At 39.5% G+C, this 24758-nt stretch overlaps 1 protein-coding gene across 1 annotated transcript in view; it reads left to right on the top strand.

The window, feature by feature from the left end:
• The window catches only part of UNC13C (unc-13 homolog C), a 382852-nt gene that overhangs the window by 93634 nt on the left and 264460 nt on the right, over positions 1 to 24758 (top strand). Inside the window, exons 6-7 of the mRNA XM_039492380.1 lie at positions 9401 to 9472; positions 17244 to 17463. Coding sequence (XP_039348314.1) covers positions 9401 to 9472; positions 17244 to 17463 — 292 coding nt within the window. The remainder of the gene's footprint in view (positions 1 to 9400; positions 9473 to 17243; positions 17464 to 24758) is intronic.

Consider the following 24758-nt stretch of genomic DNA (forward strand, 5'->3'; position numbering starts at 1 on the left):
AGCTTTCCAAGCTGTTTTGGAGCTACCACCACACACAAACCATGTTATTACATAATATTCTTGTTTATATGTACTTTAAACTTCAGATGGACCAAATCCTCCTTTATTATATTGGGACATATGTTAAGAGTGATATGAATATTATGAAAAATTAATAGTAAAGTCATATAGTAAGGTAGTATGATGGTTGCCTATCTTCTCTCCTTGGTTTGTGATATTTTTGGGGAGTAGTATTTCTGTGTATTATTTTTACTACATATAGGACCAAATCATGAAGATTTTACCTGAGGCTTCTCTCTCAAACTGGAAATTCCATGGCAGAATCAAATGTGGAAATGTTCACATACAGATTTTAATTGAATCCCATGTTAAATTGAGGAACACATTAATATTTGACAATAGCTGAGAATAATGAACAAACTAGGGAAATGCAACCTAGATGGAGTTACTATAAGACGGGTGCATAAATTGTTGGAAAACCATTCCCAGAGAGTAGTTATCAGTGGTTCACAGTCATGCCGGAAGGACTTAATGAGCGGGGTACCACAGGGATCAGTTCTGGGTCAGTTTTGTTCAATATCTTTATCAGTGATTTAGATAATAGCATAGAGAATACACTTATAAAGTTTGCGGATGATACCAAGTTGGGAGGGGTTGCAAGTGCTTTGGAGGATAGGATTATAATTCAGAATGATCTGGACAAACTGAAGATATGGTTTGAAGTAAATAGGATGAAATTCAATAAGGACAAATCCAAAGTACTCCATTTAGGAAGGAACAATCAGTTGCACACATACAAAATGGGAAATGACTGCCTAGGAAGGTGTACAGCAGAAAGGGACCTGGGGATCATAGTGGACCACAAGCTAAATAAAAGTCAACAGTGTAACGCTGTTGCAAAAAAAGCAAACATCATTCTAAGATGTATCTGCAGGAGTGTTGTAAGTAAGACATGAGAAGTAATTCTTCTGCTCTACTCTGTGCTGATTAGACCTCAGCTGGTGTATTATGTCCAGTTCTGGGCACCACATTTCAGGAAAGATGTGGACAAATTGGAGAAAGTCCAGAGAAGAGCAACAAAAATGATTAAAGGTCTAGAAAACATGACCTTTGAAGAAAGATTGAAAAAAATGGTTTTGTTTATTCTGGAAAAGAGAAGAATGAGAAGGGATATGATAACAGTTTTCAAGTACATAACACGTTTGTGACAAGGAGGAGGGAGAAGAATTGTTCTTAACCTCTGAGGATAGGACAAGAAACAATGGGTTTAAATAGCAGTGCAGCAAGGGAGGTTTAGGTTGGACATTAGGAAAAACTTCCTAACTGTCAAGGTGATTAAGCACTGGAACAAATTGCCTAGGGAAGTTGTGAAATCTCCATCATTGGAGATTTTTTAAGAGTAGGTTAGACAAACACTTTCACGATGGTCTAGATAATACTTAGTCCTGCCATGAGTGCAGGAGACTGGACTAGATAACCGCTTGAGGTTCCCTCAGGTCCTACGATTCTATGACTAAGTTGTTGCAAATTGAGTTCAGAAAGAAAGGGGCTGATGCTAATACCATATTTGAAAGCATGACATACATTAAAGTTGATGAGGGAAGCAGCTTGGCCAAAATCACTTGGAACTTAAATGGTCAAGTAAGTAGAACATCAGGTATAAGTAATTTGGTCAGAGCCAATGCGATGTAACTCGCACTGATTTGACATTCCATTGGGTCTGAGAAGCAAGTGTACTTTATATATTCAGAGTGGGAGGGGTAATATAGCAGGAAAAGTAATTAGCCGGAAGGTGTCAGATAAAACATGCTTCTCTACTTTAACATTGACTCACACCATGCCCAGCACTTACATGGCCAAATTAAACCCTGGCATGAGAGGATACAATTCCCATTTGCTTTCTTCCCCATCCATTATACCTGAGTTGAATTTGGCCCAGCAGAATGCTGAATTAATGCAAATTACACCCACTGAGCCAGTTATTTTAACTACTGGGAGGGAGACTTCAGAGCATCTATCACAGTGGGGAGAGGCTATGCCATCTGGAAAAGGAAGGAAGCAGAGGACCTGACAGCTAGGAAGAAAGGGTGGGAGGAATGAGATTGCTTCCAGGGGCTTTTTTTAACTGATGAGGGAAAGCTTGGATCCATGGGGGAGGAAAAATCAATCTCTCTCTTTCTTTCTCTCATGAGTATGTGTACATGTGGGTTTAAACACCAATCTACAATGTTGTGAATCTTTTTCTTGTTCCTTGCTTAATTATGGCAAGGCCTGTCTACTAGGCACCTTCAAATCTTCTGGTATTCCATCTTGTCTTGTCTTTAGGTGAATGCTTCTTAACCTTTGCTAAGGACCTTCCCACTACCCTTGTTATTAATTTCACATTTCTGTAATATTATTCCTTTGGGCCTAGTGCACTGTCAACTTTTAATATTTTTAATTGCCTAATTATCTGCTCTGTTGCAATGGCAAAGCCTCTGAACATCTCACACTGCTCTCCGAGAAAATATATCTAAGTTCTTTGAATGTTGCCTTCCACTTATAGTGGCAATATTGAAGATAAAGCTCCATGTAGGCCTCAGTCACTGCCATTTTCTCCTGCCCCTCAAGGCCACAGCTGTCCTGTTGTAGGCATACTTGCTTGTTATGTATTTCAATAACTTCCCAGTGATCACAGATAATTATTTTAATTCCACTTACTCTTGTTACCTTTTTTGTTAAATACTTGCACTCTATTATTTTTAGTCCCTGCCCCAAACAGTTTATAATCTGAGGCTTCAGTCCTGCTAATAATATCATCTGCTTATGTGTGAGGCCTCATTGACTTCAATGGAGCTCCACATTGGCGCTCCAGGACACCCATATGCCATCAGTTGCAGAACTGAGGTCTAAACAGACAAAAGATGGATGGAAAGGGATGCACCGTGCAAGCAGAGTGATGACTGGCAAACCTCATTTAAGTTCCATGGTTTTGTTATGTTTTCTTTGTATGGGGTGGGCATTTATTTTAGATTTATTTACATACCTATATGAAATGTATAATGGGCCAGGTGTGAGGTGAAGAGGAAAGGCAGGAGGGATTAATTAATAAGAAACACCTAAAACGAGATTGCAGACATTGTGAGGGAGGGGACATAGAAGAGAAAAGAAGGAAAGGGTAGGGAGAAATATGGAGGGCAGCAAGATTGTGATTGACAACAAAAGATTTGTGAGGGGGAAACACAGCCAATCAATAGAGGGGAAAGAATATCTGTACCAATTGAAGGAGAGGGAGTCTGGTATCACCACTGTCCAGAGGCTGCTAGAATAAGTTACTGCTGGCATCTTCCTGGCTAGAGGATTGGTGGGAAGGAGGAACGATTGCAAAGGTCCAGCAGGCAGTGGGGAAATGGGGGTCCTGACTGCGCTTCATCTTTCTTCTTCACCAGCCCATGTGTTCCAGGAGGTTGAAAGTGTCTTTAAACTTCACTGCTGTCTTAGCTGTTCAACAGACCTCTTTCCTTTATGTCATCACGACAGGCAGCTTTAGTCACTCCCATGACTTTTCACTGAACATTTTAATTGTAGTTTAATTCTAATCCCAATATGCTTCTGATCACTACTTTTCAGAGTTTCTGCTACTGTAACATCTTATATAATTGTTTTCATTATTTAAGACCCGAGACCAAATTCAGAGATGATGTATAAGTTACTCTTTAGTCACGGGGTGGGGATGGCGGGGAATGTGCAAGTGAGTGTAAGACTAAGTTGTTGTAACTTACATACAAAGGAGCTGAGAGAAGGTATAAAAAAAGCACAAGTTAAAATAGATGGTGTCCTGCTTTAACTAATACGTCCATACACCTTCCTGTTAGTTGCTTTTTCTTCTATACCCCTCTCTCTCAGAATTTAGCATGCAAATAACTCCCGCATAGATTCCTGTACCCTGAGTGGACCAAATTCATAGATGATGATGGTAAGATGCAAGTTGGTATTTGGATGTGAGCGTATGAGAATCTGGTGATCTAACTTACATACCATGGGTGCTAGACAAAAGGTGTATATTAGACCCACTTATTTGGATGTGCCTCTTAAATTTGGCTTCAGGTCTGATATCAACTATGTTAGTTGATGCACATATTGAGATCAAACCAATTCTTCATTGCCGCCTCCTAGTTTTTCCTTTCCATGGATAGGCTGTTAAAATTTCTCAGTATGACAACTCTTGGCCATTTCATGCTTTTAAAACATTTTTTCTATCAGCTTACATCCTAACTGTTGTTGATGATGTATAGTATATTATTTTCTTTCCTACTTTTCTTATATCCAGGCCATTGCCAAATCCTGCTGTGTCTTTCTCCACAGCATTTCCAATATTTATCCCTTCCTTTCCATTCCTTCTGCCAAGATGATAGTCCATGCTCTGGTAATTTCTTGTCTTGACCTATTCCTCACTTTTTGATTTCAGCACTGGTCCCTTCCCGCCCTGCCCCTCCCCACCCCCACCGCCCTTTATTCCCTGTCTACTCACTTGCAGAGCTCTCTGTAACTCTCTCTCTCTGACCCCATCTTCTCCATCCCCCCCTCTACATTCCACACATGCTTTTTCTCCTGAATATACCCTTTGTCTCCTTTGGCCAGTCCATAATTCCTGTTGCTCTGTATGTTGGATCAGTATCCTGGTTCACAGAGGCCACACTCCTTTCATGGAGCAAGTCTAATAACTTCTAGAGGAAAACTAGATTTTTTTTCAACCTCCTGCTCCCACTGCTCGCTCCTCTTCTTATGAAGTTCTTCCCATTTGCTCCACCTCTTCTTGAGGCTCCAGTTGCTAAAAAAAGAAAAACATACTTCATTGCTGCTTCTTTCATATCTGGCCACATGGTTCCCACCTCCTAGGTCTGGCTAGGACTCTTGCTGCCTCCTTTCAAAAAATCTAAAAGGCCACCGGCTCCATGAATCGTTCCATCTTCAAGGTCTCTACACTGTTCTATAATTGTTCTCTATTGTAGGAGATTAATTAATTTCTGTGTCTTTTACAGTATGTCTACATCACAAAGAAAGACCCACAGTAGTGAGTCTCATGGCCTGGGTCAGCTGATTTGGGCTTCCAATGCAGGGCTAAAAATAGCAGTGTAGATGTTGGGCTCAGGCTGGAGCCCAGGTTCTGAAACCTGGCAAAGAGCCTGGGCTCCAGCCCAAGCCTGAATGTCTACACTGCTATTTTTAGCCCTATAGGACGAGCCCCATGAGCCCAAGTCAGTTGACCCAGGCTCTGAGACTTGTTACCACAGGGTTTGTCTTGATGTGTAGACACATCCTGAGACTGTAAGTTCTTCATAGCAGGGCTGTCTACTTGTTGGGATGTTCTTTTAGTACAGCACGGCATATTCTGACAGTGCTACAGAAATAAAAATAATCCTTATAATAACTTTGCTCACTGAAATCTCGCTAAGCTCTGTCCATAAGGACTCTTCACTTTTGCTCCTTTCTCACAAATCCCTCTTGATCAGGACATGCAGGAAAACGAGGAGAGACACAGGAATGGTTTAAACAGCAGACTGTTATTAACTTAACATTGGGGAAGGGCACTCTCTCTGCCCTGGCTCCCTCATACCAAGCATCTAAGTGGGTCACAGAGTCATAGAGCTAAAGGGACCACTAGGTCTGTGGTCTCCCAGTTTGTCACAGGCCATCTACTCTACTCACCACCCACACACTAAACGCAACAACTGAAATTAGACCAAAGTATTACAGCCCACAGAAGACTAGACTATTATGTGCCACAGGCAGAGAATAGGAGGGACAGAAGTGAACAAATTCTCAAGGCCCCTGCAATATCAGGAAATGGATTAAGTCAGATACACCCAAATAATCCTGGCAAATGACCCACACGTGGCAGAGGGAGGTGAAAAAATGCCCAGGTCACTGCCAATCTGACCTGGGGGGAAGTTCTTTCCCATCCCCATATCAGTTAGACCCTGAGCACTTGAGCAAGAACCAGCCAGCCAAGCTCCCAGTGCCACCTCAGAGGGCTGTCTCTCCCTGTCCAGTGTCCCATTTCCAGCTATGGCCATCTCTGGTGCTTCAGAGGAAGGAGACCAAACTCCCTCAGAATACTTGGGGCCGAGAGGTGAATTCCTTCCTGACCCCTGTAGTTGGCTGGCTGCAGCCCTGAAACGTGCTTTCAGGAACATAAGACATAAACCAGAAGTGAGCCCTGGGGCTATTGACCCTGCTCCCATCATACACTTGTACTTATACATTTGTCCAGCTCTTTCATAAAACAAATTAAGTTTTTTGGCCCCAACAACTGTTCCAGAACCTCACCCCCTGATGGTTGGAAACCTAATTTTCAGAACAGAGTTACAGGTTTTTACTATATAACCCATACATCTGTTACCCCTGCAAGGGGACAGAGCATGCCAAAGAGGAACCTCAGTCTGCAAAGGCTTCAAGTCTCCCCTTTTCCCATAGATCCAAGGTCCATCAGCAAAATGCCATGTCTCTTCTGGGAGCTGGCCCTTTGGGCCTTTTATGCACACTGGCCACTAGGGGTGCCAGCGATTAATTTGGTTTCACCCCTACCCCCATTATGACTTTAGGCACTGTTCTGAGCAAGAGATAATAGGTAAGCTGTGCAACTCCCGGAGCAGGCCCGGGAGAGTTTGTGCCTCACAGATACCCCATTGAAGCAAATTCCCTCCTTGCTTCCCTTTTTTCTCTAGAAGGCTAGTAGTTTGCTGCTGGTCTACACTGATAGCAAATAACACCACTCCCTGCACTGGCTCATCTGCACTGGCTGGTGCATTGTTGCAGGTCAAGGTAAACATTCCATCCGCTCCCTGCCCCACATGCTCACAGCTGAGGTTCTTACTCTCCCTACATTCCTGCACTAATGCACAATCCAAGTCACTGTCTAACCTAAAATGAGTAGCACCATATATAGTAAAATGAAAAGCAGTGCCTTGTTTTGTAAGCAGAAGAGACTTAAAGGTTAGAGGTCACAATTGTGAAGGGAACTTGCTGCAAGCAACTTAGCGTAACTGACCACTCTCCGGGCTTTAAAAAAAGAAATCCTGCAAACAAACCAACAAAATGCATGTATTTAGTCTGCTAATTCCTGTCTGAGTCCTTTATACTCTGGAGCTCCACTGGCCACCACTGGAGGTTGTTGCCCACCCACACAAATTTTGGCTACTCTTTGTCTCCTCTGATTTGTCAGCCCCACAGTATGCAGCATTGTCACAGCAAGTTTGAAAAGCAAAACCTGGGAGATATTTCAATTGTCCTTATCATAAACATTCTATTTTATCAGCCTCACCAGCGCACACATTTTCAATGTGCCCTATTTATAGAAATAAAAGAGAGAGATGGCAACAGACAGGCAGACAGAATGATTTAGTTATTAATGACTGGCTAAGAAAATTAATGCTGAATGAATCTCACAGGCTAGGTAAATTGCTGAGAGTTTAAGAAAAAAAAAGATTGCTTGGTTCATCTATTAACTGTAATAAGATAATGATGAAGCAAATCAAATATTTCCATGCCAAGTTCTTTTTCTTACACCATAATTAGTTGCACAAGATTAATATTTTTATATCTCTCTGAAGTTTATTATTATCAAGGGAAACTTGTTGAAAATTGGATGGCTAGAGCAGCAGGAGAAAGTAAACATTTAAAAAGTTAAAATGAACAGTCTTAATGTATCTAAGTACAAAAATCCATCTCAAATGATCTCCAAGTTCAAAATTAAACTGGAAAGAATCTCAAGTTTTCACTCCAGCCAAAACTTCATGGGCCAACTTCTCAGCTGGTATAAATCGGCATGGTTGTGGTCCAGTATGTGGTCACCAAACAGATACTGTAGTAGGCACAATGGTTTAAATTAAGGATCTCAGAAGGAAAAATATTACTGGAATTTCTGCAAAAATGAATTCTAGAGACCTAGCAGGCAGCTACGTGAATGTCCCAATCAGGGCAATAGACTTGAGGGTCTGTGAGCGTCTAACTGCTCATCCTTAACACCATTAGCCCACAAGAGAAGAGATGCATGACAAGGCAGAGGCTTGGTAAGAGAAGCGTAGTGATAGAAGCATTCAGACACTCCTGGAATGATTTCCTTTGACTGGGAAGGGAATGTTTTAGCTCAGCCTCAGAGGTAACAATATTTTACAATGATGCAATGGTACTACTGATGGGATTTTGTGTAGTGGAATAAATCCTGTCTATTCCCCCAAGAATGAAAGGGGCCTTCTGGCTCTAGAACTGATGCAGTTCTACTACACAGCGATGCAGGCAGTATTCGTGGAGGCTGTATGTGGTGCCTAATACCACACAAGGCTTATTTCCATGGTTAATTGTTGAGGACCCATTTTAGGTGATCACAACAGCAACAAAGAATGTACCCAGGCACTGGGATAGCATATCGCCACCTTATTTTTTGTATAAAAGAATTTTTTTTACCTGCTTTTGCATGTGCCAATTTGGAGCTGATGGGTAGAAATAAGCCACATCAGCAATCAGCAAGGTCTTAAGTGCAAATCTTTACCAGTTCATTATTGCCAGGTGCTGAGCACCCTTAATGCCCATTTTAGCCGTTGGAATGCACTCATGGAAGTGCTCAGTGTTATGCAGAATGGATCCCTACCTTAACTCCAGATGAGTTACCATAAATCAAAACAAACAACACCTGACACTCTCCCCACCTGGATTTCATTCCAGTCTTCAGAACCCAGCACCCATTCTTATAGCCTCTATTCTGAACGGCTGGGCAAAGAGAGAGAAAGACGGGAGATAGAGTTAATCCTTTCCTAGCTGAAGAGCACTTTCACTCTACCCTTACCCTTTCTGAATGCTGAGTGAATATTGTTAGCTTCTTTGATAAAGACTTATTTTCTTTTTCTGTAGTAAAGTTTTCTGCAGCTTCTTTTAGGGCGGGGAAATATTACACACACACACACATGTTTAAAAGGGTCAGTGACTTAAAAAAAGAATGATTCAGGCTGGCAACTTGAATTCTAAGCCCACTGCAAAACAATCTCCAAATTGCTGCAGACCTTGTCCTGCTACTACATTAGGGCAGGATGCCTATCCTTGTATCACATGAATTTGCTTGGCAAAGCGGAAAAGTAGTGATGGCCTGTGGGTTAAAAAAACCTAGCCGTAAAATCCTGAATAACAGGTTTTATATGAGGAATAGCAGTTCAGCTAGGCACTGCCAATAGAAACGATGATGATGGAAAGTGTGTAACATTAAAAGTTCTGTGCAGTAAAAATAACTGAAATTTATTCATCATTTTGTTACAATTTTGCTTAAACTCATATAGAATAATATTATCAACCTCTCTTTTTTCCATTAAATTCTATAGTTAGTATTGCAGGTGTATTTGTTAACTTTCTTTGTGTCCAATTTAAACAGACACTTGCTGCCCGAAAGTCTGGTATATCCCTGGCCATGGTTATCCGGACTTCCATAAACAATGAAGAAATGGTAAGTGCTTTTCAGTGGAAGTTGTGTTCATTTAAATAATGAAGAAACTTTGATAGAGCTATTTGAACATCTATTATTAATGTTATGCAAAAGATGATGATGTTGACAATTTTGTTTTGTCTTGACTGGGCATTTTTATAGTATTGCTGTTTATTTATTTATATATTTTCTGGTAGCATCAAGATGCTCTTCCCAATACAAGTGCACTGTGTTGCTAGGTGCTTTACAAACATATAGAAAGACATGGTCCCAACAGCAAATTTTACAGTCTAAGAAAATAACAGCCAGCAAATCTCGGAAGTAAGGGACATCTAAATGTACTGTTTGTCTCACACAAACCCAGGGCTTTTTGTCTTCATTAGTGCAAAATAAATAAGAATGCTAAATCAGGCTCTTAGGATTGTATATTTATGTTAAAATAATAAATGACCTGTTATCTTAATCTTCCTAATATGTAGTTTGCTCTAATAATATATTTGGTTCCTAATATATTGGTCTAAGCATCTGGTATGGAAAACCTGGATTTCTTGAACAATTGGTTCAAACCTCTTTAGAAGTCATTCAGCCCTTTGTCATTCCAGGATAGAATAATCTGATTTCTGTGCCATTTACTATGTGGGGACTTCCAGATAAGACAATTAAAAAAAAAACAAGGTCCTGTCTGACATGACAGGACAATATTGATCTTTTATTCTTTTTCATAAGAGCAGAGATTGATTCTACTCTTCTAAATTTTCCCTCCCCCCTCTGCTATGCAACGTGGCTAGTTAAACAGCCTGGCTAGATCTTACAGGATAAAGGTGTTACATAAATGTAAGAGATTATTATCCCTAAGAGTGTTTTGTTTTGTCTGTCTTTCTGAATCATTTCAGTCTGCCATTTAACCAGTATGTGTATTTTTGCAGATTTAGAGCAGTTGGGGGGGAAGCCTGGGTTGATTTAATTTGGTCTGTTGTGACTCTCACTTGAAATGGGTCATGAGAGACATTTTTATTTTATAAAACATTTATTTTATGTGCATTCTGTTTATGGGAAACTGTCATTTTAAAGATGTTTAACAGTGCTGTGCAGAGGAAAAGTGCCTATTGCCTTTCACTCCTGTTATACTTTGTTGTGTCATAGTTTACCTATTAGATTAGATTGCAGGGACCATGTGTAATTTTTCACTACTGATAGGCACCTAGCAGCCTTTTGGCTACTATAAACATAACCACCAATAATAATGAGTGCAGTGGTATATGGTGGACTAGAATGATTATTTCCCACATAAATTTACAGTGACAATCTTTTGAAGACGATCACATTCTGATAATCTGGCCATAACCATTTCCCACCAGTATTTTGCAAAAGAGGGTTGTTTTAATCAAGAACACAATAGATGTCATTCTCTCCATGGAGATTTGAAGAGTGATGCAAGTAATTTTACCTGGCTAAACCTAGCATGATTAAACAAAAGCACTAATTTGAAGGATAAAGGCCATTCATGTGTCTCCCCGCAGTTACCAGGCCAAACACATTCTTCTATGATTTATTCTCCTTTGAGAAAATGAAACACATTGCATTTTCTTATAATGCAGTTAGGCTCCACAATGGACATGCTGCAGGTAGAAAAGTGGAGAGGCTGCTAGTGGGCTACATCTTGATACTGAAGACCTTCAAAGGAGGTCCTGTAATTTGACTGGAGATGGTGTGGTGCCATTGGTAATCACAAAAAAATAAGCTGGTAGTACTCAAAAAATAGAATGATGAAGTGGAAAACAACTAGTGTTTAAAATTATCCTTTTCAATAAAAGCAGCAGTTACCTTGTACTGCAGTCTCAAAATAGCAACAAAGGTTGATAGGGCAAAAGCAAAGATGGAATCGCAAACAAAAAAAAAAGGCACAGAAAAATATAATTTATATAGACCAAAATACATCACACAGCTAGTACAAAGTACACATCTTTTTCTGTTATTTATTTCATATGACTATGAAAATAGCTGGCCACATTTACAAAATTTAAAAGCAATCCATATGTATTACTAACAGATGCCCACGAAAAGACAATTTCTAATCATTACCCACTCCTGTGACAATCAATATCCATTCAGCCACTGACTCAAATCAGCAAAAAAAAGGGATGGGGGAGGGGGAGAGGCAGGCAGATTCAAATAATTCATTTGCACAGCTTTTTGTTTTGTTTTGTTTTTGAAGCGACCAGACTCTCCCTCTAGAGAACTGTAAGAGGAAGCAAGTTCTAGAGCTGACATATTTATTGTTGACAAATGCACAGTAATGCAGACTGAAAGGACTAATTTTAACCACACCATTCGATTCTGAATTAACTGTAACTACTCAGGGGAAGAAAGTGGGGGTCCTTTCAGACAGCTCAATGAAAATGTCTGCTCCATATGTGTCGGCAGTCGGAAAAGTTAATACACTGTTAGGATGCATAAAGAATAGGGTGGAAAATAATACTGCATGTATTATAAGGCTGTTATATGGCTTGAGCTCGATAACTGTTTTCAGTTCAAGTCAGCCCATATCAAACAATGTGTTCCAGAAATAGAAGTCTGAAAAGAGATGACAAACATGATTACAAGCATAGGAAGATATCTACATGATGAGAGAATGAAAAGATTGTCTGATAGTTTTAGAAAGGAGAGGAAAAAAGGGAACCTGTTGTATGACAGTTATATAAAGAATGGTATAGAGAAGGCAAACTGGGCACATATGGGGGACATACAATAAAACTGAAAGGCAACAAATGTAAAATTTGATAAAAGGATATACTTTTCTACCCAATGTATAAGTAACCAGTGGAACTCACTGCCACCAGGTATCATTGAGACCAAATGCTTAGTAGGATTGAAACAAGGAACAGACATTTACATGAATAGTGGGAACATCCAATTATAGACAGACTGAAAGTTAATGGATGTGTAAACCCTCAATCTTTAGTGAACGAGACATCCATTAGTTGACAGGAGTTAGGAAAAAGCTTTCCTTATGGGCAGGTTATCCCCTTATAGGGTGTTTTACAACTACTTCTGAGGTGTCTGGTACTGACCACTGTTCGAGGCAGGATACTGGGGTGGCTGGACAACTGGTTTGATCCAGAAAATTCCGATGTTCGACTTTCAGCTAATGATTTCCACCCAGAATAAATTGCCACCTACCTTTCATAAATTAAACTCTGGGGATAGACTGTGTATAAGGATTGGTGCCCCATGCACGTGCTACAGTGGGATATGATACGTAGTCAATATGTGTAGTCTAAAGCCCTGATTCAGCAGAGCACTTAAGCATGTGCTTAATGTTGTTGATGTCACTGAGACTTAATTGTGTGCTTCAAGTTAAAGCATAAATTTAACTGCTTTGTTGAATCAGAGCCATAGCACTGTAGGTTTGTGGTATGTCACTGGTGCTCAAAATACTGCTAATTGGAAGCAAAATTATTTGTTTTTGTCCTTTTCTTAAAAGGAACGGGAAGTTCAAAAAGCATGTGACATAATGCTTGAGTGAAATTATCTCAAATTGTCTAAGGAGAAGTGGATAATTTTTTCAGTATTGGAGGATTTTGCTGTGCATTAACAGTGCCTAGATATTGCTGTAATTGGAGTGCTATAAATATACATAATAGATCAGGACAGAATACTATTACGAATGAAAGCATTCTGAGGATCAGATAATAAGATATATAAAATTATCCTTTTGCTACATGTTAAATAGCACAGAATCCATTTAATTCTTGTTATTGTTTAGCAAGAGACTGTTCTTACCAAACATATATACACAAATATCATTTGTAATATAGGGCTGTAAAGCAATTAAAAATATTTATGATTTAAAAAATTAATTGTGATTAATCACACTATTAATCACGTTGTGGAACAATAATAGAATACCATTCATTTAAATATTTTTGGATTTTTTCTACATTTTCAAATAAACAAGAGGTGAACAGCATTATCTCCCGTAAATGTAAACAAACGTTTTTGTCCGAGCGATTGGCTGAACAAGAAGTAGGACTGAGTGGACTTGTAGGCTGTAAAGTTTTACATTGTTTTATTTTTGAGTGCAGCTATTTTTTGTACATAATTCTACATTTGTAAGTTGCATTTTCATGATAAAGAGATAGCACTACAGTACTTGTATGAGGTGAATTGAAAAATACTATTTCTTTTGTTTAACACTTTCACAATGCAAATATTTGGAATACAAAAAAATATAAAGTGAGCCATGGATACTTTGTATTCTGTGTTGTAATTGAAATCAATATATTTGAAAATGTAGAAAAACATCCAAAAATATTGAATACATTTCAATTGGTATTCTATTGTTTAGCAGTGCAATTAAAACAGCAATTAATCATGATTAATTTTTGTAATCGTGATTAATTTTTTTAATCACGTGAGTTAACTGTGATTAATTGACAGCCCTAGTAATATTATACTGTCCTTTAATACATATGAGTAATTTTTTTATTTCAAAGGCACAACTTGTAAACCAGTTATTCAGACAAAACATATTTTTATCTTCAAGTTTCCCATAATAGCCTGGTGCTAAATAATAAAAAAATGAAACATGGATTATTTGGCTTCTGTGCTATTTACCGCAAAGCAAAAGGATTATGTAAAATGTGTTCTTTTAAGAACTACTACAATTTATTTTGATTTCTTTACACAATGTAATGATCCAAATCTTACAAATGAAATATACCCTGTGAAAATCAATGGAATTGAATAGGGTGAAAGACACAGCAGGATTTGCACTGACATGATTAATCAGATCATATGTATTATAGCAATAAGTCTGCAAAGGTATCTTCGAAGACACGGTCTTTTCTGTGAACTGTGATTAATCAACATCCTGTATAAATTCAGTTGGAGATGTTTTTGAGGTTTTCTTTTTAAGCTCTGTACCTGGTAAGCTGTGAAGGGGGCATTCTGGGAATTGGAAAAGGGGAAGAAATGGAACAGGTTGTGCTTTAGAGATCATGGCTAGCAGAGGAGCTCCTAGTTGTTATCTATCTGCCGGTGCAAGTTAGAGAAGCTTTAAAAGAATTACCAGCTGAGAGAAGACCTGACCCAGGCAGCTCCTGGTATGGGAGGTGTAGAAAAATTATGTAGAGCCACTTCCATAGTCTCAGCTAATCAGCACCATTTATTATTACTGATATTTCTATCATGGTAACAATTCAAGATCCACTTATAGGGACTAGAGCCTCATCCTATTTGGCGATGTACAAACAACTATCACAAAAACAGTCCTGGATCCAGAAAACTTTCAGTTAAGACTTTAGACAATATGTGGCAGGAAAGAAGGGGAGGGAAGAGGAGGTCAAAGTTATTGTAGAGACGGGTGTGATGGCATAAATTATTCAAAACAACAGTCTCACTGGCCACAGCTGCTTGCCTGCCCAACCAATACCAGACACCAGTGACTCGTAGCCATCGCATAGGTTTTAAAGAGAGATAGGTGATCCCTTTTCAAATGTGGATGGGGATTTTGTCCAAGCATAACGGAGGAAGCACAAAGGTGTTTATGTGAAAAAGCAGGCAATCAAGGCTGGTTTCATTGGCAGAGTGAAGGCAGGGGCTTAATGTCACAATGAAAAAATAGATTTTTGAAAGGCAGAGTAAGGCTCTATGTTGGAGAGCATTAATAAGGATGATGAGAAGTTTGCACATGGTGCATTGGAGAGCAGGGAACAAACAGGAAGACATGAAGAGAGGGCAAGGGGGCTTCTTGCAGTTTTTCTGACATAGCTCATTATTCTGCTCAAGCAATTAGGTGTTTGTTTTATTAATTAACCTCGCCGCCATAGCTGCTATAAATCGGGACAGCTACCTTGATGTCAGTGAAGCTAGGCTGATTAATGCCAGCTGAGGAGCTGACCCAAAGAATTTAATACAGAATTATATCCCTGCTGTAAGATTCACCAGGGGGGTGAGACTTCATCAGCCATAATCACAAGTGTGTGTGTGTGTGTGTGTGTGTGTGTATAAATACAGAGAGAGAGAGAGAGAGAGAGAGAGAGAGAGAACATATGCCTAAGCTTATAAGTCATGACTATTAACTGCCCCCACCTGGTGATGGTTTTTCTGCTGCAGTAGAGAGCCATCATGTGATGGCACTGATTGTGTAGCAGTGATACTAGGTGAGCAGTCTAGATATGTGCTCCAGAAAATGTGGGACTGTTTATTATTGTCAAAATATTCCAAGTGTTATGGGGAAAATATATATCCAGCCACAAACAAAAAAATCTTCCCTTCTTGCCTCATTCAAAATGTTAATACCCCTCACTTACAGAGTACACTTATCAGAGCGCAGATGGCAGTAAGTAGCATTAAAGATGTGAAATCATCGACAAAAACTTAAATTCATGTGGTGAAATGAAAAAAGCTTCAGTTCCAATCCTCTTGATCTCTTCTTTGAGCCACATTTAATACATAGGTTTAATATTAAAATGGCTATTTCCCATTCCTTCCAGACATAGATTCCTATCTTGTCTCACTTCCATACCCTCAACACACACACTCTCTCTCTCTCTCTCGCTCACTTTCTCTCGCTCTGTATTTTTCATAAGCAAACCAGCAAGATAACTTGGTGCCTCATTTGCCTGTGTTTACCAAGTCTTCGAAATATCCAGCTTCCCTCTGTGCTGTCTCTGAGATGACTGTTCCTCCTTCACAATAGATTTATTTCACTTATTTAGAAGCAGACAAGACTATAATTCTTAATATGATGCAGTCAGCCATCTGCAGTTAATCAGAGAAACAAAGTTGGGGCCTAATCCTGTACGGTGCTGAACATCACCTGAGAGCTGCTGAATTGCCTCTACTTCCACTGAAATCAGTGGGGCTTGGGAGCACTCAGTACCTGGCAGAGCAGATGTTAACACACAAAGCTAAGTAAACTTAATAGTAGAGGATGTTTTATATGGAAACATATAGGGTTTTATGCCCTTGTTTTATATGCAAACCTACAGGGGCTAGTTTGTCAGTGTTCAACTGGCTTTTGGCACTAATGAGCTGCAATTCAGCTTGTTTGCAGTGCTAATTAGTGTATAGTTGATAACTTTTGTCCAGAGGTGGTCATGAGCAGCAAAATTTGGATCCTGATCCAAAGCTGCCCAAGATCTGAGTGTTCAGTTCTGGGGTTTGATTTGGACCCACTCCCACTTCTGAGAAAAAGAGAGTCTTGACTCATAAAGGGAAAGTATTAGATTCAGTACTGTGGGAAAACCGCCAAAAATGGAACTCATGAAAGTTGCTCACTTCAAGCCTGTGGGGAGACAATACAGAAATGAGATTTAAGAGAAGGCACTTTCTACATAATAGAGATACATTCCATGCAGTGTATATAGTCAGACAGGTTCTTGTAGGAAGCATATAAATATTCAGGAGCCCTATATTTAAGGTAATTGCTTAAAATGGATCTGCAAATATCATGCTAATGAATTTTTGCGTTTTTGCCCTAAAGAAGAAAAAATGAATTATACTGGACTCTGTGTTGAAAATATAATTGACTGATCGAATACATCTTAATGCTTCTGTTGATGTAATCAGTTAAACTAGGTCATCCAGGCAACCTGCTCTTCAAAGTACAAGGTGACATGAGTAAATGAGTATTTTGCTGAGGACTATGTAATTTAATTTATAATCTGATATTTTGTAAAGTTGTGATGTTCATAAAATACATTTTAACTGTAGTTCACTCATGTGGAAGAACATTGAAATCTAAGATGCCTTTTATCGATTTTTCCCCCCCCATTCCACCCAACAGAAAATGCATGTTTTCAAAAAGACATTGCAGGCTTTAATCTATCCAATGTCATCAACCACTCCTCATAACTTCGAAGTGTGGACGGCTACAACTCCCACATACTGTTACGAATGCGAAGGTCTCCTTTGGGGCATAGCCAGGCAAGGCATGAGATGCACTGAATGTGGTGTCAAATGTCACGAGAAGTGCCAAGACCTCCTAAATGCTGACTGTTTGCAGAGTGAGTATTTGGTGACAGCTGATTTTTTACAATGCTTCATGCCTTTTGACATACTATATATTCTAGCAGACACCCGCTGAAGTGAAGGGCCAGATTCTCAGTTGGTGAAGTCAGTGGAACTATGATGATTTACACCAGCTGAGGATCTGGCCAGCCATCAAGAAGCACCTGTTGTTAGTTTGGTTTGGTCATTTGAATAATTTAGTCAATTGCTTCTGCTGATCTTCTGCCGTTCAGTTACAAATAATGTCTTATGACACCGATATATGTTAACTTTCTTTTTCAAACAATCTCACCAAAAGCAATTGAAATTGTGTGACATAATGCCCTATTCATTTTGTTTCATTCAAAATCAAAAAAAGTCAGAACAAAGATAAAAATGAAAATGCCGCTGCTAGTGATTACAGTCACAGTAATGTACTCTCTGCAATCACACTCCCTCATTAAAATTCTCCCTGAGTAGCCACGGTGAAAATATGCTCATCATAGTCATTGGGATTAAAAATTGGGGAACTGAGCCACAAGTCCACCCTTTAGGCTTAATCAATTTTCACCTTTATCAATACAATCTCAGACAGAATTATTGTCACTTATAGTGTCTGGAGGTACATTTATGCCAGACAGATAATAACAGACAAGACGGATTTGGTAAATGGTCCCCTGTTACTATATTCAGGGACAGGAGCAAGTTCTTCCATCTTCCATGATAGTCATCACCCTCTTTGACCCCTAGATCTGGTCCTTCCATCCCATTCTTCAGTTTCTGGTCTGGTTTCTCCAGTTAAGGGCCCATGTTCACTTAGGCCTTTTCTACTTTTCTACATTGCTACATTACAGATTACTTAATCTTTATCTAATTGGCTTTTAGCGCATTAACCCGTACATTACATGTGCGCAAGCTTTAGTAACCCAACTTCTGCATTTTTCCTGATGACTTTGCAGTTTCTGGGTCATGGTTTTGTGACACCCTGCCCTGGCTTTTCCCAGAAAAGGGAGGGGGGTATTTATCATTACATGTTTGTGTATCTTTGACTTACATCTTTCAGCATGACATGTTACCTTTGTTCTGTCAGCAATAACATTTTAAAAAGATTAGCAATGCTATGTAAAAGAAGAACTGGGAAAACCACACTTACGCCAGAAAGGACTTGGCCTAAGTGTTACCTCATCTGTGCTCATTTACTATACATAATTACAAATTATTAAAAATATAGCTATCAAAGCTCTTAATCTTACCATTAACAATTTTTCATTTTATATTTCAATGCTATAAATCAGTATATGTTATTCAGTGCTACCCTTAATCTATTAGAAAGGAGGTAAGGGGGTGGAAAATATGATTCCTTAATGTCAACATTTCTTATATGTTTCTTTCATTCAAAGTCCAGTTTTATTTGTGAATCACTATTAAAAAACTTCATTAGAAATTTGCGTGAATGCATTTTGGGGGGAGTATCTCAATTTTAGGGCCTTTATATTTTGTTGCTTTCAATTGTACCCCAACAGTAATAAATAAATATGAATGTACCAGCTGTAAAAATGATGAAGTTCTCCCTTTGAGAAATCCGCTGTTTTGGAGTGGTTGTAATAAAGGAATCTTAATGAATACATGTGGCCTGATACAATAAACATTATGTACCAGTTAGGTGCATTTTCCATAATATGTATCTGCAAAAGTACAGAGTGCAATTAAAATTGCAAACCTCTTTGAAATAGTGGTTAACTCTCTGCCGCAGTGTCTCAGGGGAAAGAACCCAAAAAAGAAGCAGAAAAAACAAAATAATGCAGTAAAAAGTATCTCTTCAAAAAAGCATAGTGCTTCTATTTACGGAGAAAATATTAGACAGGATGATAGTACACAAGTACTTTTCAGCCCCCTTTTCCTTTTTTCTATTATTTGGCATTGTTGCCTCTATTAATTACAAAATGTTTATCATCATAGCCACTCCTGCAACAAATACATTAATTTTTTAAGCAAATATTTATTTATAATGATCTATTTATGGAAATAACTGCTTTCTTGACCTTGTAATCTAATGGTTTCGGTACTGTTTTTCCCCTCTAAAATAAGGCAAAAGCGTGTTATCAGCAGTATTTAAGAGATAAGGAAGTGCTGCATACAATTTCTTCCTTTTCCCCCTCAATCCACTCAAGCTCTTAGTAATTTACCTTATTTTACTGGGATGAAACTCATTAATAACACAAAGGGATATTTCATTGGCATTTAAAACTCAACACTCTTATTACAATCCTCCTTGCAGATTCTGGTTTTGGTAACTCCCAGTCCTGTGTTTGAGATTGGGATGAATCAAAGGCCTCCCACTAATACACTCTTACCACACTGGATTCCTGCCATCAGGAATACTAAAAATTAATTTGGATAATCCCCTGCCAAGTGATAAGCCATCTTCAGATAGCTGATAGAAAAGCTGCTCAGCCCTATCTGGTAGATGCACTCCATATTTACAAACATAGTAGGGGACTATATCTTATGCCTCTGGGCCTAGTGACTAACCTTCCTTCATCCCCAGAGTGAACTTTGCTACCCTCTTTTGTCCCCTTTATGGCCCAATTGACTTTGGCCACCCTGAGCATCCCTCCCAAAAACTAACTTGGGAACATTTTTAGATCATACTAAATTTGGTAGTGTTTTATACCCACTGTGCATTCTGTGCAATGCAAGGCAGTAGGGAATCAGGACCTGCCACCTTTGTGACTTGTCAATTCTGGGCTGAAAAGAGACTTTTTTGGCCCCCGGTATATGTTATAGCAGCCCTAGGGTTGCTCTGTCTTATGCATAGCCATCACATCCTTGAGGGACCATTATAGCAGCTAGGTATAGCCAGAGTATATTGATGTTCCAGCCACACCCTCTCTCTCCTAGCCATACTCTCTATGCCATCGGTTATGATGCTGGATGGCATAGAGCCGTTCTCCAGCTTTACGACACCCAAAGATTCCCACTACGCAGGGGGAATTGCCAGCTGACCAGATGCACAGACTCAAAGGGGCCCTAGCACTATGGAGAATTTGCAAATCGAACAGTGCCTAACCTTGGTTCCTTATTATGTTTGAAACTGAGCTAGTAGCAACCTTGTTTTCCACCTGTATTGCTAGTATACTTTAATTAAACAGTATGAAAAGAAGGTTGGTTGGTTTGTGCTGAAAGTCATGTTATAAAACTATGAATGGTGTGGACTAGGGTTGCTGCTGGCCTGGTTTCAAATTTCAGCCATGTTTAATGTAAACAGGATGCTAACAAATAAGTCTTTTAACAAGTGTGCAGAACTTCTGTTTCCTGGGCAGTACATGCCCTGAGTAAGAGGAATGTCTACTCTTTAATATATAGCAAGTGTCAGATCCTGTCTACTCTCATTTGACCAATTGATATATTTGATTCCAGCAACATTTTAAGACTCCATCTAAAAATAATTCATTGTGTATTAGACCATTGATCTCTTTCCAGTTCTGTGTAGTGATTTGGTGTAGTAGGTCTATTGGGAATCACTTGGCTTATACTGCTTTGGTTTTCAAGCATAAAAATGAAATAAAGTTTCTGTCAGGTTGTCATGCTGCTGGCAACAGAATATGTGCAAGTAATTTGTCGAGTAACTGCTTATCACCCTCAATGCAAGAACCAAGCAACAGTGAGCTGCCATACTTAAAATTTTAATTGCCTCTTTTTCCATTTTTATTAGAATTGGATGCAGATCGCACCTTCCCAAAGAAAAGCCAAAAGGCCAGCAATAGGCAAACTCCACAAAGTGCCCATCATGGAATTTTCCCTAGATTGTTCTATCAGGGGCATGGGGTTCACCTCCTGATAGAATGGGCAGGGGTACTAGAACCAGAACTTGCAGATCTTGGGAGATCCGTATGGATCTCGGCAGGTCTAATAGAAGCCTGTCCCATCTGCATCTGCTTCAGAGACTCTTGTATCACTGAGTTTGGAGCCCTGCTGCCAGGGCTTTTCACACCTACCGCTAGAATCCCCACCCTCTTCTGTGGCACTGAAAGGACTGCACAAAAAGAGCAGTGGGAACAATATATGTCTCCTACAAATACTATGCATGGATCTTGGACCTTGGGTAGAATCGTATTCCTGGTCCAGGAGGAAGGGATGTCACTGCTGGATGGCTGTACCCTTTTTTTTGCATTAGAAGGGGGAACTCTTCTACATGCAGATCTAGGAAGGCAGGGACAACATGATTTAATTGTTTAGAAGCATTTTTAGCTTATATAAGAAAAACATATCATTGCAGAGTAAAAGGTTCACTCCTTTATCTGAGAGAATGCATATTCAGAACATTTCAGTTTAACATTAATTGAAGTGAAATGATGGGCGATCACTCGTTACCGAGTATGATCATCTACCATGGAAGTTATGGGCCCTCAGGTAGCTAACAAGGCGAATCCTTGAACCACAAGTTCTATTACAATGAGGGTAGGAGGCTGTTGACCATGACTGGGGACCAGTCTCTCCTTCCTCCTGCACCTCTTGTCCTCTTCTGCTTGTCGGCGAGCAAGTTCAAAATGCAGGAGACCATCACGTAGGAGTTCACTCCATTTTAAGTGATCCTGGGCAAGTGTCTCCCACATATCAATGTCAATATTACATTTTTTTAGGTTGTCCTTCAGCAAGTCCTCATAATGCTTCTGTTGTCCACACACGTTACTGTACCCTTCTTTCAGCTGAGAGAACAGAACTTGTTTTGGGAAGCGATGGTCTGGCATCCAGACAATGTGACCAGTCCAGTGGAATTGCTGACGGATGATCATTGCCTCAATACTGGTAGTATTTGCCTCTTCCAGAACACTAATAATGGTGTGTCTGTCTTCCCATTTGATCTTCAGAATCTTATGAAGGCAGCGTTGATGGTGCCTCTCAAGGACTTTCAAGTGGTGTCTATAGATTGTCCATACAACAGTGTTGGGAGAATAACAGCTTGATAAACAAGAAGCTTGGTGTCTGTTTGAATGTCGTGATCTTCAAAGACCCTGTGCCGTAAATGAGAAAAAGCTACACTGGCACAGCTCAGGTGATGTTGAATTTCTGCATAAATATCTGCCTTGGATGAAAAATGACTTCCAAGGTAGAGGAAATGATCGACATTCTTCAGTGCCACTCCATTGATTTTGATAGATGGGGCATGTAATACCGCATTTGGAGAGAGCTGAGAGAGCACTTTAGTCTTCTTGATATTAAGAGTGAGACATGCGTAAGCATTGGCAAACACATTCAAGATGGTTTGAAGATCTTTCTCAGAGTGGGCAAAGATTGCATTGTCATCAGCATACTGAAGTTCCACAATAGATGTTGTGGAAATCTTACTCTTGGCTTTCAGCCTGCTAAGCCTGAACAGCTTTCCATTCATTCTGTAAGTGATTTCAATGCCATCTGTAAACTTCCCAGCAATTAGGTAAAGAATGACAGCAATAAAAACTGCAAACATGTTTGGAGCAATGATACAGCTCTGTTTGACTCCTGTTTGTACTTTGAAAGGTTCACTCTGGGAACCAGTGCTGCTCAGAACAGTCACTTTCATGTTATCATGAAGCAATTATAGGACATTGATGTATTTATCAGGACTTCCAATCTTAGAAAGTACAGTCCAGAGGGCACAACGATTCACGGAGTAAAAGGCTTTAGTTAGATCAATAAAAACCATGTACAGTGGTCGGTTTTGCTCCCAACACTTTTCTTGCAGCTGCCGTGCTGTGAAAATCATATCCGCAGTTCCACAACATGGTCAGAAACCACTCTGTGACTCTGGTAAAATTTCTTCTGAGGGGGCAGAAGGTGGGTTGCAAGGATCTGCACCAGAACTTTGCCTGCAGTGGCTAGGAGGGAGATACAATAATTTCCACAATCCACTTTATCCCCTTTCTTGAACAGAGTGACAATCAAGGCATCCCTCATTTCACTGAGTATCTCCTCCTTTATCCAGATTTTAAGGATAAGCAGGTAAAACTGCTGAATTAGCTCTGGTCCACCGTTTTTGAAAATTTCAGCGGGGATCCCCTCTAGACGTTCTGTCTTGTTGTTCTTCATCTGCATGGTAGTATTGTGCATCTCATACAAATTGGGAGGGTCTCTGAGCTCGTCCCTAAATGATCATTGAGGGATTTGCTCAAGAACTTCATCTACAACCATAGAATTACAATTAAGGAGATCTTCAAAATGATGGCTTCATTGTCCTTCAGAAGTGTGGTTCTGTCCTTAGAGCGAAGAGGATTCATACCATGTCAAATTGGCCCATAAACAGCCTTGGTGACACTAAAGAAACCACATGTATTGTGGATATCTGCGAGATGTTGGAGTTCTTGCACTTTCTCAGTCCACCATTTGTTCTTAAGTTCTCTGATTTTACGTTGTATTTCTGCCCTCGCCTTGGCATGGGCTTCTCTCTTTATATTACAATTTATGTCATTCTGCCAAGCACGAAATGCCATTCACAGAGACTTTTCCTTGAGAAGCTACTTAAGGACTAAACAAATTTGCTGTCACTGTACATGGTAGGAAATTGCAGTCAATTAGGCTATTTGTGTACTTGAAGTTAAGCATATGTTTAAATGCTTTTTCTGTATCATGGTCTGAGTTATCAGTATCTTGCAGTATTGAGCCCTGTGTATCTGTGTGCGCGAGGGTGGTGGGGTTCCTACTTAAACTTTCTTACACCCAGCTGCTGGTGGTTTTACCTAGTACGTTCCTCTATTGAAGTGCCTCTGTGCATACACCCTCTAGATTCCTTTAGACTCAGTTCTGCTATTTTAGTCATTTATCAACTTGCACCACTTCAGACCTCACCCCTGCATCTGTATTGTTACCTGTAGTTGTTAGTGGGCCAAATACATCCCTAGTGTGGATCCACTGAAATCTAATCCTTTGTTTCTCAGTTTAATAATTGTTTACATTTGAAATTAATTTCAATTTAAAGGTTCAAAAATAATTTTTGGCTTGACTTTTAGGCATAATTGCTCTATAACAAATGTTAACACCACAACTACATATGCACAAACATTTGGTAGACTTGTTTTTAACATTTATACATGGTACAAACTTCTAGAATTAGACTGTAGATATAATAATAGTCTGGATTTGTTTTTTTACATAGACTGTCAATCTGTCTATCTGTCCTTTTATTTAATAGATTTTACAGTCAGAAGGCACCATCTTCTGTGATCTACAATACAGGCCATACAGTGTAGCATTTCCAAGCACACCTAAGTGACTTAAGAATGCAAATCCCATTGACTTTCAATGGAGAGTTGGTATGCTTCTCCAATAGTGAATT

Source organism: Mauremys reevesii, linkage group 10, assembly GCF_016161935.1.
Source record: "Mauremys reevesii isolate NIE-2019 linkage group 10, ASM1616193v1, whole genome shotgun sequence".
NCBI lineage: Eukaryota > Metazoa > Chordata > Testudines > Geoemydidae > Mauremys > Mauremys reevesii.